Source organism: Nannobrachium achirus (genome assembly GCF_963921795.1).
Source record: "Nannobrachium achirus genome assembly, chromosome: 21".
Lineage (NCBI taxonomy): Eukaryota > Metazoa > Chordata > Actinopteri > Myctophiformes > Myctophidae > Nannobrachium > Nannobrachium achirus.
The window spans coordinates 33,523,384-33,536,670 of record NC_137828.1 but is presented as its reverse complement, the minus strand read 5'-3'; the positions used below and the strand labels follow the sequence as shown (position 1 = coordinate 33,536,670).

The following is a 13,287-nucleotide window of genomic DNA, read 5'->3' as shown; positions in this document are numbered from 1 at the left end:
TACAACTAATATAAACATTAATTCGTCTTTACATGATAATTTGTGTTAAAGCAGACAATTTACAATTTAGGCATTTAGCAGATGTTCTTAATCAAGAGCGATTTACAATAAGCAAGGACAGCACATGGTAATACATCAACATTAATACATCAAATGCATAGAAATAGTAATAAAAAAACTTAAGTAGACCAAGAACCTATTCAATAAATTTAAAAAACAATCAAAAACATCAATAATCTGTACATCGAAGCTATACACACTGTAGCTTCGATGTACGATAGGATGCCAAGTTGAGATGTCCTGACATCGGACATTTATGAGGGCAAGGGTGGGCAAGTGCTACGGTAAGTGCTATGGGCTAAGGTGGAGTCTGAAGAGGTGAGTCTTCAGACTACAGTCGAAGCTAAGGAGTGAGTCTGCAGTTCTAATTGAAATGGGGAGTTCATTCCACAGTTTGGGGGCCAGAAGGCTGCTTAGGTACATTGCAAAGGAGCCAATCATCAGTATACAGACTTTAGCCATTTTGCCAGGAACACATTTTCAAGGGAGACGTTGCGAAGAGTGGAACGGCACACAAAACTAGATGACACAAAAATCTCAACCAGTGGTTCTCAAATTGGGGTCCAGGGAAACAGACCAGAGGATAATATGATCCGATCCGAACGAGATTTTTTTATTTACTGGACCCGTCTGAAAAGGAGATTATTAGATCCGATACGACGTGCCTTTAGACCCGTACTGGAACCAATGCACAGGTTACGTTATAGTATATGCTTATTGTCACCATTACATGAACCAATGCACAGGTTACGTTATATAGTATATGCTTATTGTCACCATTACATGGCATTGAGACTTGCCGTCTGACCCCAGGGCTCCACTGGCGGCGTCGCGCTGCTCTGCGTCTTGACGGCGTCATTGACGCCGTCTCATTGACGTCCGACCGGCTCCACCGCAGCGCAGCGGCTGTGACTGTGAGGTAGCCTACTCATTCTATGGCCAATATAGCCCATTTCCAAATCAACATGAAAATCACTTTCAAACAGGAATAAAACTATTTGTGACCTGAATGTGAACGTATAGCGCACACTATGTTCAGCAGAGAGCAGCAATGCACCACTGACCACTTTGTTTTGTCATGATTATAGCCCGTTTTAATTTTAAAAAAATTATCAAAGTAGACCGCTGTAATTACATAAACAAATATGCTAGGAATTTTGGGACATCTAGTCACCCGAATGGATAGCCAACAGTAGAAACGCATGTACAGTATATAGCCTACATTTAAATATAGCCTACAATGCATTTATTCATATTTTATACATGACTGGACGTTGAGGACGCCGTCAAAAAATTGAACCGGGGCGATTTTCGAGTTTGGACGCCGTCACCGGAGCGACCGACGTTGACGTTACCGTCGGCAGTGGAGCACCCTTCATTGATTAAAACGGGAGCGTTCCCAGCGTTGACGTTGACGCGACGCTCTACGCGCCCGGTGGAGCCGGGGGGTGATGCTACGTTCAAACCTGAAGCTATTTCTTTGTTTCTAGTCACTTCAATCGCTTCACTTTGGTCGCGCTGGGCAGCGTTGGAAAAAATATATGTCACGTCACTGACGTCAGAATCAAGGCGAAACACCTGGAAAAAAGCGCGTCCCAAAACAAAACACCCAAAACATTTCCACGTCTCCGGACAACATCAGTGCTGATTGGCTGTCAGGACGCGATGGGTGGAGTCGGGGGGAAGTGAAGGTTGCTTCACTTAGATTCACTTAGAAGATACCGAAGCCACTGGCCGCGTCGCTCGGCCCCGTTCGGATGGTTCGCTCAAACTATCCAGGTTTGAACGCACCATGAGTGTCACCGCCCTTCGCAGTAGCTCCGGCGTGGCGGTTGCAGACATATTGAACAGCGCTTCAGAACCACTGATCTAGACGATCTGCTATTTGTTAGCAACACCAAAAAACATACCCGGCCAACTCCACCCACCTGCATTGACCATGTTGGCCTGATTGGCCATCATGCCGTGATTTCCCACAATGCCTTGCTGCTGCTGCATGAGCGTGTAGGGGCTGCTGGCCCTCATGGGGTACTGTAATGAAGGCTGCTGGTTCATGTCCAGGGAGACGCTCCTCACAGGCAGCCCCCTGCCTGGCTGGCCAGACCGGACACCAGCAAAGTCTGAAGAAGGGAAGGACGTGTTAGGAGTAGGGCTGGACAAATAACCAGGAAATATACAGTATTGACATTTAGAAGCGATGACAGATCTTCCTCATGTAGGTCAATTGAATAATTGAGTAGCAGGTTTTTATTATTTCTTTGATATATTATTTTCTTCTAAATGAACAATTCAACACGAAAACTAAAAAATATATATGGCAATCAGGCAATTATGTTTTTAAATATATATACTCGTTTGTAATCAAAGCAAAAGATTTAAACAATTGGTGTGATGTGAAGTCATTTCGCCCAGCCGTAGTTATGAGCAAAGTGAAGAGTATAAGATGAGAATATGTATGAACCAAAATAACATAATTTTTGTTCAGCCACAAGCCACATCCGTCAAGAGCTGGTACGTGTTATGCACGTGATGACGATATATGTAGACAGCAGGGACGACGCCTGAAATGCGGATGATCAGGTCATTTCTTTATGCCTGTAGACTGACAGGAAATGAGGAGAGAGATGGGGAGTAACACGCAGCAAAGTTTGTCGGGAACGGGACTCGAACCCGCGACACGCTGTCAGGCATCAGAGCCTATATGGTGTGTGCCTGGACCTCTAGATCAGCAGGTGCCCCCATTTTACCTGATGGTTTGGGAATTAACAACTTTAACCTTGGCATGCCTATTTTAAGCATGCTATTGGTGAAAAGTTTAACCTGATTTCTTGCGAGTAGGGGTGGGACGATACAAGTAACCCATGATACGATACTGTGACGATATTTGGACCTCAACAATGATATCACGAAACACGATATCTGCAATAATTGATATATTGCAAGAAAGTTCATCCAAGATACATAACAATATCGGTGTAACTGAAGGATCTGAAGGCTTCAATTCACTCCGATCACACATGAAACAATGTACAACAAATTGCATAGTGCCTAGGGACGTTAATGGTTTAACCAGTAATCGTCAAGAAATGTACTAATATAGTAAAGGTTCGTAATGAATCTCTTGTACTAGACTCGATGTCTGTTCCTCATCTTTTTCGTCTATGTTTATCAGCTTAAAATAGCGCAGCTACGGGATGCCCGCTGGCCTACTGGTCCAGGCACATACCACTTGTCTTAGGCATTGCCACATAGGCATGGATGCCTAGCGGCGTCGCCGGTTCGATTCCCGATCCGGACGACCTTTGCCGCGTGTGCCTTCCGCGTTATTATGATTCACACCACAGCTCCAGGCGGAGCCGCTCGTTTCGTTTCACCAGTGTCGGCAGGTAGGGTTAGGTTTAGACATGGTTTTACTGAGGTTAGGGTTAGGTTTAGGCATAGTTTTACTGAGGTTAGGGTTAGGATTAGGTTTAGGCATAGTTTTACTGAGGTTAGGGTTAGGCATAGTTTTACTGAGGTTGGTAAGGTTAGGTTTAGGAGGTCCTCCCACCCGGCACCTCCGCACGGTGCAAAAGAAGCGCTCCCTAGCTCCGGTTCAGCCAATCAAAAGCTTCCGTGGGCGGGGTTTTCCTGGAGCTGTGGTGTGAATCATAATAACGCCTCACTCCCCATCTCTCCCCCAATTTTCTGTCAGTCTACTATCCTGTTGGACTCACTTGCAGGGCCCATGCCAGGGCCCATGCCCCTGTGTTGTTGTTGCTGCTGTTGCTGCTGCTGCTGCTGCTGTGCGACCATAGCTGGGTTGGTCTCCGACATCTGCAGGATGTCGTTGATGATGTTCTGCTTGTCCATGGCGCTTGGCAGCGAGACGGGCCTCTGCTCACAGAACAGCTGGGGCTGAGAGCTCTGCAGGTCATTCAGGATGTCGTCCAGCTCCGATGACTGGGCAGGAGGCACAGAGAGAGACACACAGACACACACAGGAAAATAATGTGAAGAAGAGTTTTATACTAAGAAAGATACCATCTAGAATGATTTTATGTGCACTACACAAATATGCAGCGTGTCAGATTGCAGCGCTTCTCAAACTATTTCACGGTAAGGACCTCCAAATTTAGCTGGGGAACTCATGGAACCCCCTAAAGCAGGGGTAGGCAACCTGCTGCTCTAGAGCCACATGGCTCCCAGGCAGTCTCCCGTGGCTCCCAGTTGCTTGGGCAAAGTAGTAAGTAAAGGAATAAGGGTTTCTTTTGTTTTTACATTTTAAATGATCATTAATTTATATTGTAGGCATACAGTTATTCTTTGATTCTCCTATTGTAAAGGAAAAAGTGTCACCTATACACCAGATGAAAAGAAACAATTATTGAAGGAAAATAAAGAATGTATTAATGCCTGGACATGTTTGTTTGCTTTCAACGCCAACGCTGCTAGCATACTGGTATACTTGATCTGCTTTGAGAAATTGTCAAACTATAAAAAAGTAATTGACGAGGGGTCCCTTAACTCTTCAAGCTCACTCATGAGCCAAGGAACAGCTAAAAAGCCTTTATTTAGATAGGGCTATTGCATATTAAAAATCCAATAAAAGTCGTTAGTGGCCTTTTCGATTTAACTCTATATTAACTTCGAGCACCTCAAACACCACAGGACTGGAGGTATCACCCTATTGCTAAACCTGCACTCGGCTCATCTTGTTCCATATAAAAAAGTAATATTGAAAGACCAGAAAAAGAATGAAAAGATAACTATTTTGCAACTCCAGACAGATTTTGTATACATTTTTGGGCCTTTTGATAACAAACGTTGCCTACCCCTGCCCTAAAGGACCACCGGACCACACTTTGAGAACCACTGACTTAGACAAGGTGTTATTTATCAGAGACATAAGAGGCTCGGCCTAGCTGATAATACAGCAGCAACCCCAGCCTGAAATGGACCACTTTTCCAGCAAATCTAGGCCACACTTCACATTGACTTGGCTTATCAGACAATGCACTACTCCTCTGGTGCTTATCGCCTTCTGTTGTCAGACAGTTGTTTCTCATTTCCATGTCCAATATATCTTTGAAAAACATATTATAAAGCAGTAACCCTGCATCCTGAGTCCCTGACCCATATTTTTAATAAAGGACTCATTAAACTAAGCATCCCTGCATCCCCAGGATGCATACAACACTATCCAGAATGCTATCAATCATTTCACTGCACCATCTGAGCTGCATGTGGTGGAGTCTCCACAGCTGTGTGTTCTGGCATTATTGATGAGAGGATTGAGATTGTCTTGTAAATCCATGCTTCTGTCCTTTATTAACTACATACAAGTAGCTATTTGCCAGAAAATTGCCACTATTTGTTTAAATTAAAGTCCTTTTTGATGTTTTCGCCGTTGATACATAAAGCGTGTGTCGTCGCGGGACCCATAAAATAATTCTGGGACCCATTTGAATGGCCACCTGTGGGTCCTGGGACCCATTACATTGAAAACCTAGCAACATCACTGATAAAGTTAGAGGCTCCTCCCCCCTCCTGCACACACTCGATGAATTAACCAGTTGAACCCTACCACCACTGGAAACATTCACTAAAAATAGACGATCTTTGTCTATCTTAACTATTAATTTACGGAATGTCTGTCCGCCGTCTGTCCACATGCTGACATTACTGATACTAAACAGTGTCCCCGCCATGGTAACAGCCAATATGCCAAACATCACTGACTGACATCACTGACTCACAGAACACCATACATGGGCATAAACGGGTGAAACAGTCTAAATGATGACATACTGATATTAAACAGAGTTGCCACCATGGTAACAGCCGCATGCTGAAAAAATGCCCAAATAATGTCTGTCTGACATGATGAAACAAGTGACTAAATTTGGAGATGACTGACATCACTGACTGACAACAGTGCCCAAATTTGGAGATGACATCATAGACCCACCTGGACACGGAACACCATGTGTGGGCAAAAAAGAGAGTCAGACAGACAGAGATAAGAGATCTCCATATAATGTATGGGCATGAAAGGGAGACAGACGGATACAACGGGTATTGCACAACTGGACATCAATGGAGACTATTCTGCCCAACGGGCACCGGTCTGGGTTCTCCAACACTACTTCTGAGACTCCTCAGGGACATTCAATCCCTCATGTACTGTGCCCACTCCCAGGCACATGACTAGTTTTATTTTATTTTAATTATATTGTTGTTTAATGTAATGTCTGTATTTTGTGGTACTTAGCTATTTTCTTAGTGTTTTGTGATGTTAAGGCAGCCACACTGCAAATGGGTGGTTCTACATGAATTGTATTTTACAACAAATGTGAGCTATCAGAAAAAAAAAGAAAAAAAAAATAGACCATCTACAAGCTTACAAAGCGTCGCAACATGATTGCGTTGTGAGCTTGTAGATCGGCTTTTTTGGTTAAGATATTGAGTGTGCAGCCCATGGGAATGAGGTACAACTCAATGAGTGTGTTCGGAAATGTGCACCGGGTGTGTGCTCAGTGTAGTGAGTGCAGTGGGCGGTGACGTTGAGAGTGCATTCAGTGTGGCTTATTTACGAACGACCAGTTAACTCATACAGGGCCAGATTTCCAAAATATGAATATGAATGTGCGCTTATAACGCCAGGAAATAGCTATTTTGTATCCCCCCAGACCACCTTAACCAGACCACCTTAACGAATGCACGTTCAGCATACCATACCACCAGATGACCACTAGAGACCACCATACACCATACACTGACATGGTCCCATGTTAAGCCTGTTTAAATCCACATAACAGGATGAGACGCTGACTTGGTCCTCATTGACTTAACATGGACGGGCCGCCGGTCACCATTTCAGCTCAATACTGTTCAATTCGTGCTTGATCGTCTCAAACCACCATTGGTATGGGCATCGGGACGTATATAGATGCCACACAGAAAGTTTCAGAATCAAAATCCGACCTAGTGAAGCTACGTGAGGGTCGGATGGTTGCATTGAGGCTAACGCTAGCAGAGGCCTGTTGTCAACAGGAAGCCCTGGTTTAAAGGTGACGTCATAATCGTATCCTTTTTTTTCACGGTTTACGTGTGGACATTAGCTGAGGTAAGCTAACCATTTCGCTCCGTCTATAAACACATATTAAAAGCTTAAACAATGCTTTTATATAAAAGTCGCTCCGAGTCGCTCGGCACCAAACGCCATAGTGAACTAGTCGCTCGTAAAGTCGCCCGGCGCTAACTGAGTTAAGAGGCAACCGTGTGCTTTTTCAGTCGGAAAACTTTCTTAAAAGCACTGAAGCAGCAGTTGCTAACATAACGTTGCTATTGATAGGGAGCGTAATTTAATTCATGACATTGGCCTACCTGCTGTTAGTTTACACGTTGATGGGTGTGTAACAATTAAAGCCCAAAGCACCAATAAAGCAGCAAATAGTACATTTTGTTATCATTTCCTACGCCATTGTTAACAGCTGAGAAGTGCGAGACACCGCCATGAAAACCAACCAATCGAAACACCGCACCGACGCACCACACCATCAAACCCCATCTTTTTAGTAGGGTCGGTGAGTGCGTGCACTCTGCACACCGGTGCGCTGCGCACTGGATTTCCGTACGGCAACGCACCAAGTGCACCAAATAAACAAACGACAACATGGCACACCAGTGCGTTGGGTGCGCATTTCCGAACGCACCCAATACAAGGCCCATGGGAATACGCATAGGGTTCAAAGTTGTCAAAGCTGTGATATAACAAAGTGTTTTTCAGGTTGACGACACGATGGGAGAATGGTTATGAGGTGTCTGGAGCTTGGCCACAGGCCGGTACCAAAGTTTGCACTGCTCTGTGCTCCCCTACTGTAAACAAGTGTACTGAGCCAGCCCAGTGCAGTGCAGCTGGGGACGCGCTGTTCACACAACAGCCTTAAACAAAGCAAGGCCGTACTGGGAAAACTTGCATAAATGGTAAATGGTAAATGGTGCATTTATATAGCGCTTTTATCCAAAGCGCTTTACAGAGATTGTGCATTACATTCACCCATTCACGCACACATTCATACACCGGTGGCGGAGGAAACCATGCAAGGCACCAACCTACTCACCGGGAGCAATGTGGGGTTCAGAGTCTTGCCCAAGGACCCTTCGACATGAACTCAGGGGGAGCCCGGATTCGAACTGGGAACCCTTCGGGAACCCTTCATGCTCTAATAACGGTTTCTCTACCCCTGAGCTATGCCGCCCCACCGCCGCATACAGTATATACTGTCTGTCTGTGTGTCTGTGTGTGTGTGTGTGTGTGTGTGTGTGTGTGTGTGTGTGTGTGTGTGTGTGTGTGTGTGTGTGTATATATATGTATATATATGTATATATATATTAGGGCTGTCAGTCGATTAAAGATTTTAATCCCATTAATCGCATGATTGTCCATAGTTAATCGCACGATTAATCGCATATTTTGTATTTGTTCTAAATCTACCTTAAACAGATATTAATACTCTATATACTATATATATCAACACGGGAGTAGACAAATAGCCTACTTGCTTTATGCAAATACAGCATATTTATTATTATTTGGAATAATAACAAATACTGTCCATAATAGGCCTGACAAACATATAACAACTTGAGAAAATATCTGCTTCCATTAGGACAGATTAATAGTGAAAGGACCACCGCTCATCGAGGTGCTGCATGCCTGAAGAAGGTCTATGACCAAAAGCTTGCACTTTATTTAACTGAAAATAAAGAACATGATTTTGCACACTTTTAAGTGTGCGGAGGCTCCCTTAAATCTTTCATTAGGATAGATTTAAAATAAACTTGGCATTCAATCACTAAACCCCAGCATCCCTATTCTAAGGGGATATTCACCAAAAGTAGCAGATTTACAAGCTCATTACAAGATGCTACAAGAGCTTGTAGATCGGCTATTTTTGTTGAAGAGAGTTGGTGTATAAATATAACTCAAGTACAGTGCAACTCAGGGGTGTTTTACAAAGCAAGCATGAGGCATTAGAGGGTCTAAATTGGTTTAATTTAAGTAATATTGATACATTCTAAATATTATCCAAGTATTCTGAGGCACCCTGGACTGGTGTTATTGGGCACCCTAGTTCACTATGAGAAACCCAGCTGTTATGATAGTACTAGAGACACTGATGGCTCGTTGGAGATGTGTGGCACACAAGCCATAGTCAGCCAGACCTGCCGGATTTCAGCTGGATTTGGGCCATAACAGCCGGATGGGCCATAACAGGCCCAAACAGGTTTGGGCCAAACCTGTTTGCTATGTGGGTTCTCTGGCCGTTGTTGCATGCATTTGGTGGTCACTGTTTGTGTGTTGGTGCGGGGGTCTGGGAAGCACTGTATAAAGGACGTAAGCTACTATGTGCTCGTGTACAAGTTGGAGCGCTCCTGTTCTTGGGAGCGTGTGTGTCTGGGGCTCGCGCTGTCTACATATGTGCCGTTTCGACACTTCGGTATTTGATGCGCGCGACGCCGTCATCGGTGATATTGTGGTTGTCTGCTGCAAAAATCTCCGCCGTTTTGTCTGTCTCATACATAGAGTTATGGGGTCTCATACTATGACTAGCCCTGCTGCTAGCCGCATCACACACTGACTGACTGTTGTCAGCGCATTCGCTTCCTCACTCTCTATACTACGGAGCGCACCGAGGCTCAAACATCAGCTGCGTTAATCGCACGTTAAAAAAATTCTCGGCATTAAAAGGATTGTGAGTTAACTAGTTAATAGCGCGCTAAATTCGACAGGTATAATATATATATATATATATATATATAAAACCAACAGCAAAAGTAGCAGATTGACAAGCTCAAAACATGTCCCTTCGTGCCCGTTTCTAGCTTGCAGATCTGCAAGAGTTGTGAAGAGTTTCTGCCAGACAGCAACGGTATACAGTATACACACAAACACACACAGTGATTAGACCATACCCGTCATTTCTACCCACCGTCCATCCGGGCTATGGGACTGCAACCATGACAATGGATACCATCGCCTGTGAGGAGCGTTCACAAAAACACTAACAAACGGTGAAAAATTTGGGAAATGTGCAAAAGATTAATTGGTCAGCCTACTGAGGAGAAAATGAGACAGACAGAGGTTTCTTCATTTTATAATAGGATAGTACGTATGATAGGCTATACATATACTGTACACATACTGTAGCCATATACTGTATACACTACGGCTGGGCAAATAACCAAAAATATATCGAATACAATAACTTTGCTCATGTTAATCAAATAATCGAGAAGCAGGTTTTTCTTTCAATATATTTTTAAATTCCTTATACGATCTACCGGTAAACGCTATTCGAATCGACTAAACTGACTAGTCTGATTAAACCCTTAACCATGCATTACAGTATATTATATTAATTAGCATCATCATTGCAGACTGTTCCTATAGCATGTTGGATAGACATGGGTCTGCCACCCAAGGCCTGCAGAAAGATTTAAAACATCTGGACATTACTTTCAACTAAATCACTGTTGGAAGATTAATCGCCCATGCTTATTTGGCAGATTTTTAAAAAATACACTTTTTCCTCTAAGCTCTCTCTCTATCCTTTCCTCCCCTCATGTTTATTCATTGATGTTATGTCAGTAACTAAATGTGCAGCAGCTGTCTTAGCCTAGGTCTCCCCTGCCTGTGCGAATTGGATTCTCGACCACAGTGGGATTTGCTCAGATAAACAAAGGTTAAGTAAAAAGCTAAAAGGAAAAAGATGCTCACTACAATAAAAAGGAGTATAGTCCACATTATGCTGAAACATCAACATTGATTTTTGTATGCGCAGTGCTTCAGGGCGAGGGGGGCCCAGGGGACTAAGGTAAATAAGTTGTACCGTCTGTGAGCCGCCACCAGAGAGCAGCACACAAAGTATTCCCTGCCACAGGCTCTCAATGTACAGAGAAACAGACTGGTTTGTCCCTACATGGGGTCTATGCTGGCTGATAACATGAGCATACAGATACCCACCACACATCCTATAATCTCCCTCAGTCATGTCATTCAACAAGGTGCCTCCGCTATTTCCATATCTTTCATCAACTGAAATGTGACTTCAGAATAACACGGGTATAAGGTTGAAGCAACGTTGAGATATTTGTGTTGCAAATAAAAATATTCTGTTGAATTTATAAAGATAAAGAGAAAAAAAAATATATGCCTATAATATATATATCAAATGTGTTGGTGTATATAAATCACTGTAGAAGTCAACATATTGCTCAGTAGCACATGGTGGGGTCAGCCATATTAAAGCCACGCAAAAGACCAAACACCATGACTAAGGCAAATTATTGACAGGAATTAAATAGTATGCACCAAGTAAACCACGGTGTGTGCTGGAAGCGCGTCTCTCCGACGATACTCGACCTTGTGTACGTCCACACTTGTCCATGCATACAGCATCGACAGCCGCACGCACGCACACACACGCACACACACGCACACACACGCTGATGGTAATTTTTTCTTACAGTGCCAGCCATGTCAAGATACAGGATATGGAGATAGAACGAGAGAGAGAGAGAGAAGAGAGAGTCCTAATGAGGTCAGGAATGATGTAATTCTCCTGTATGCTCTCAGATTGCTCTCTTCTTCCTCCTCTCCATTTCCCTCCCCTCCCACAATCTATTCTCCCCACTCCTTTGGTCGTCTCTACACCCTTAATGGCTCCTATTTCTATCAATCTCTATTATCCTCTGCTGTCCTTTCTGTGCATCTCTGCTCTGCTCCTCTTGTGTGCATCTCAAGCCAGTTGTTTGGCCGCTATAATGGAACGATACATTATTATTACACACAGCCAGAGGACTGGTGTAGTCACTGCTGACGCTAAAGAATAATAAGAACTGCTCCATATTAATGTATTAATGTAACACATACCTAATTATAATGTTCTAATGTCAGAGCAGGCTTTGCCAGCAAATCGGGGCGCGGGGGGGGCATGAGTCATGAAGTTTTTTAGAAGAAAGGGAACTGAGAGGAAGATGTGGAGAAGCAGAAGTGACAGTCCTGCAGAAGAGTGGGGGAGTGGGGGTGGTGGGGGGCTTAAAATAGTCTTGTTGAGAGAATTGGTGTATCCTCAAAAAAAGCCGAAAAAGCCCCTTGTTGAAGTCACAAGTGGGGCTGCTGCAACAACAAACACGACTGTGTTACTGCTTGTAGGTGGCATATGGCACTGTTTCCCAAACACTGGGTCGGGACCCATTTGTGAGTCGCGGACACATTTTTATGGGTCGCTTCATGCCTACATTTACTTTTTGATTCTTATTATTTCAAAACATTCCCCAAAAAAAGCTAAATTTTCAGTAATTTCATGAAGAAATAAAAGAATAAATTCCATAAATTAGAAAACAAATGTTAAAGAAGTAGTGAAAATAGCCGATCAACAAGCTTGTAGATCTGCTGTTTTCACTAGTTTGGGTCCCAGGCAAACGTCTCATTTCCCTTTTGGGTCTCGAGCTAAGATGTTGGGGAACCACTGGCATATGGAGCCTGACAGCAGGGTGGGGGATAGTCTCACAGAGAAAACTCTCACCCTCTGATTTTATGAGTCATAGCGTCACCTTACCGCACTTGTAATCTTGTTATGCTATTGAACACTTAATCAGTGTTATTTTGTTCTCTATCATTCCATCTATCACAATATGCTGCTGAGGCTTGTGGTTTTGGAAGGCTGTGTCACCTAGAGTGAATGATGCGATTCTCATCCACCATTGGTGTTTGGGGAGAATAGCAGGCTTTTTAGCCTAAGTAGGGGGTAAAGTTTGAGAGTGTTCAATGACTTGAGAGATGATTCTAAAACAGAGTCAACTTAAACTCATTGTATGGTGATTTCCTCAAGCTTTATCATTCACTCATATTAACCCACCAAACGTCAGTGGACCTTAAAAACCTCTAAATTTTTTCCTCTTTTTGAGAATAGCAAAGACGGAAACTGAACACCCCCCCCCCCCCCCCCTTTCCTCCAGCTTCTGCAGACATGTTTTAATGGTATAGTCTGCAGTCCACACACTGTTGACATAGAGATAAAACGGTCTCCCTGAGGCTGCAGAGATGCCTGCAGGTGATGCCTTCACTACTTTCAGCCATCAGCTCAGCCTCTGGTGCCGAGCATGGCTCTGATTTCTCATTTAGCTCTGCTCTGGCCATCAATAATTCAGCCCTCAAACAATGATGGAGAGAAGAGA

General features: G+C 43.7%; 1 protein-coding gene across 1 annotated transcript in view; it reads right to left on the bottom strand.

Moving 5' to 3' along the window:
- ncoa2 (nuclear receptor coactivator 2) overlaps nt 1–13,287 on the bottom strand; it is a 130,085-nt gene that overhangs the window by 23,288 nt on the left and 93,510 nt on the right. The window contains exons 12-13 of the mRNA XM_080752203.1: nt 3,777–4,002; nt 1,989–2,180 (exon numbers count right to left, since the gene is read on the bottom strand). Coding sequence (XP_080608329.1) covers nt 1,989–2,180; nt 3,777–4,002 — 418 coding nt within the window. The remainder of the gene's footprint in view (nt 1–1,988; nt 2,181–3,776; nt 4,003–13,287) is intronic.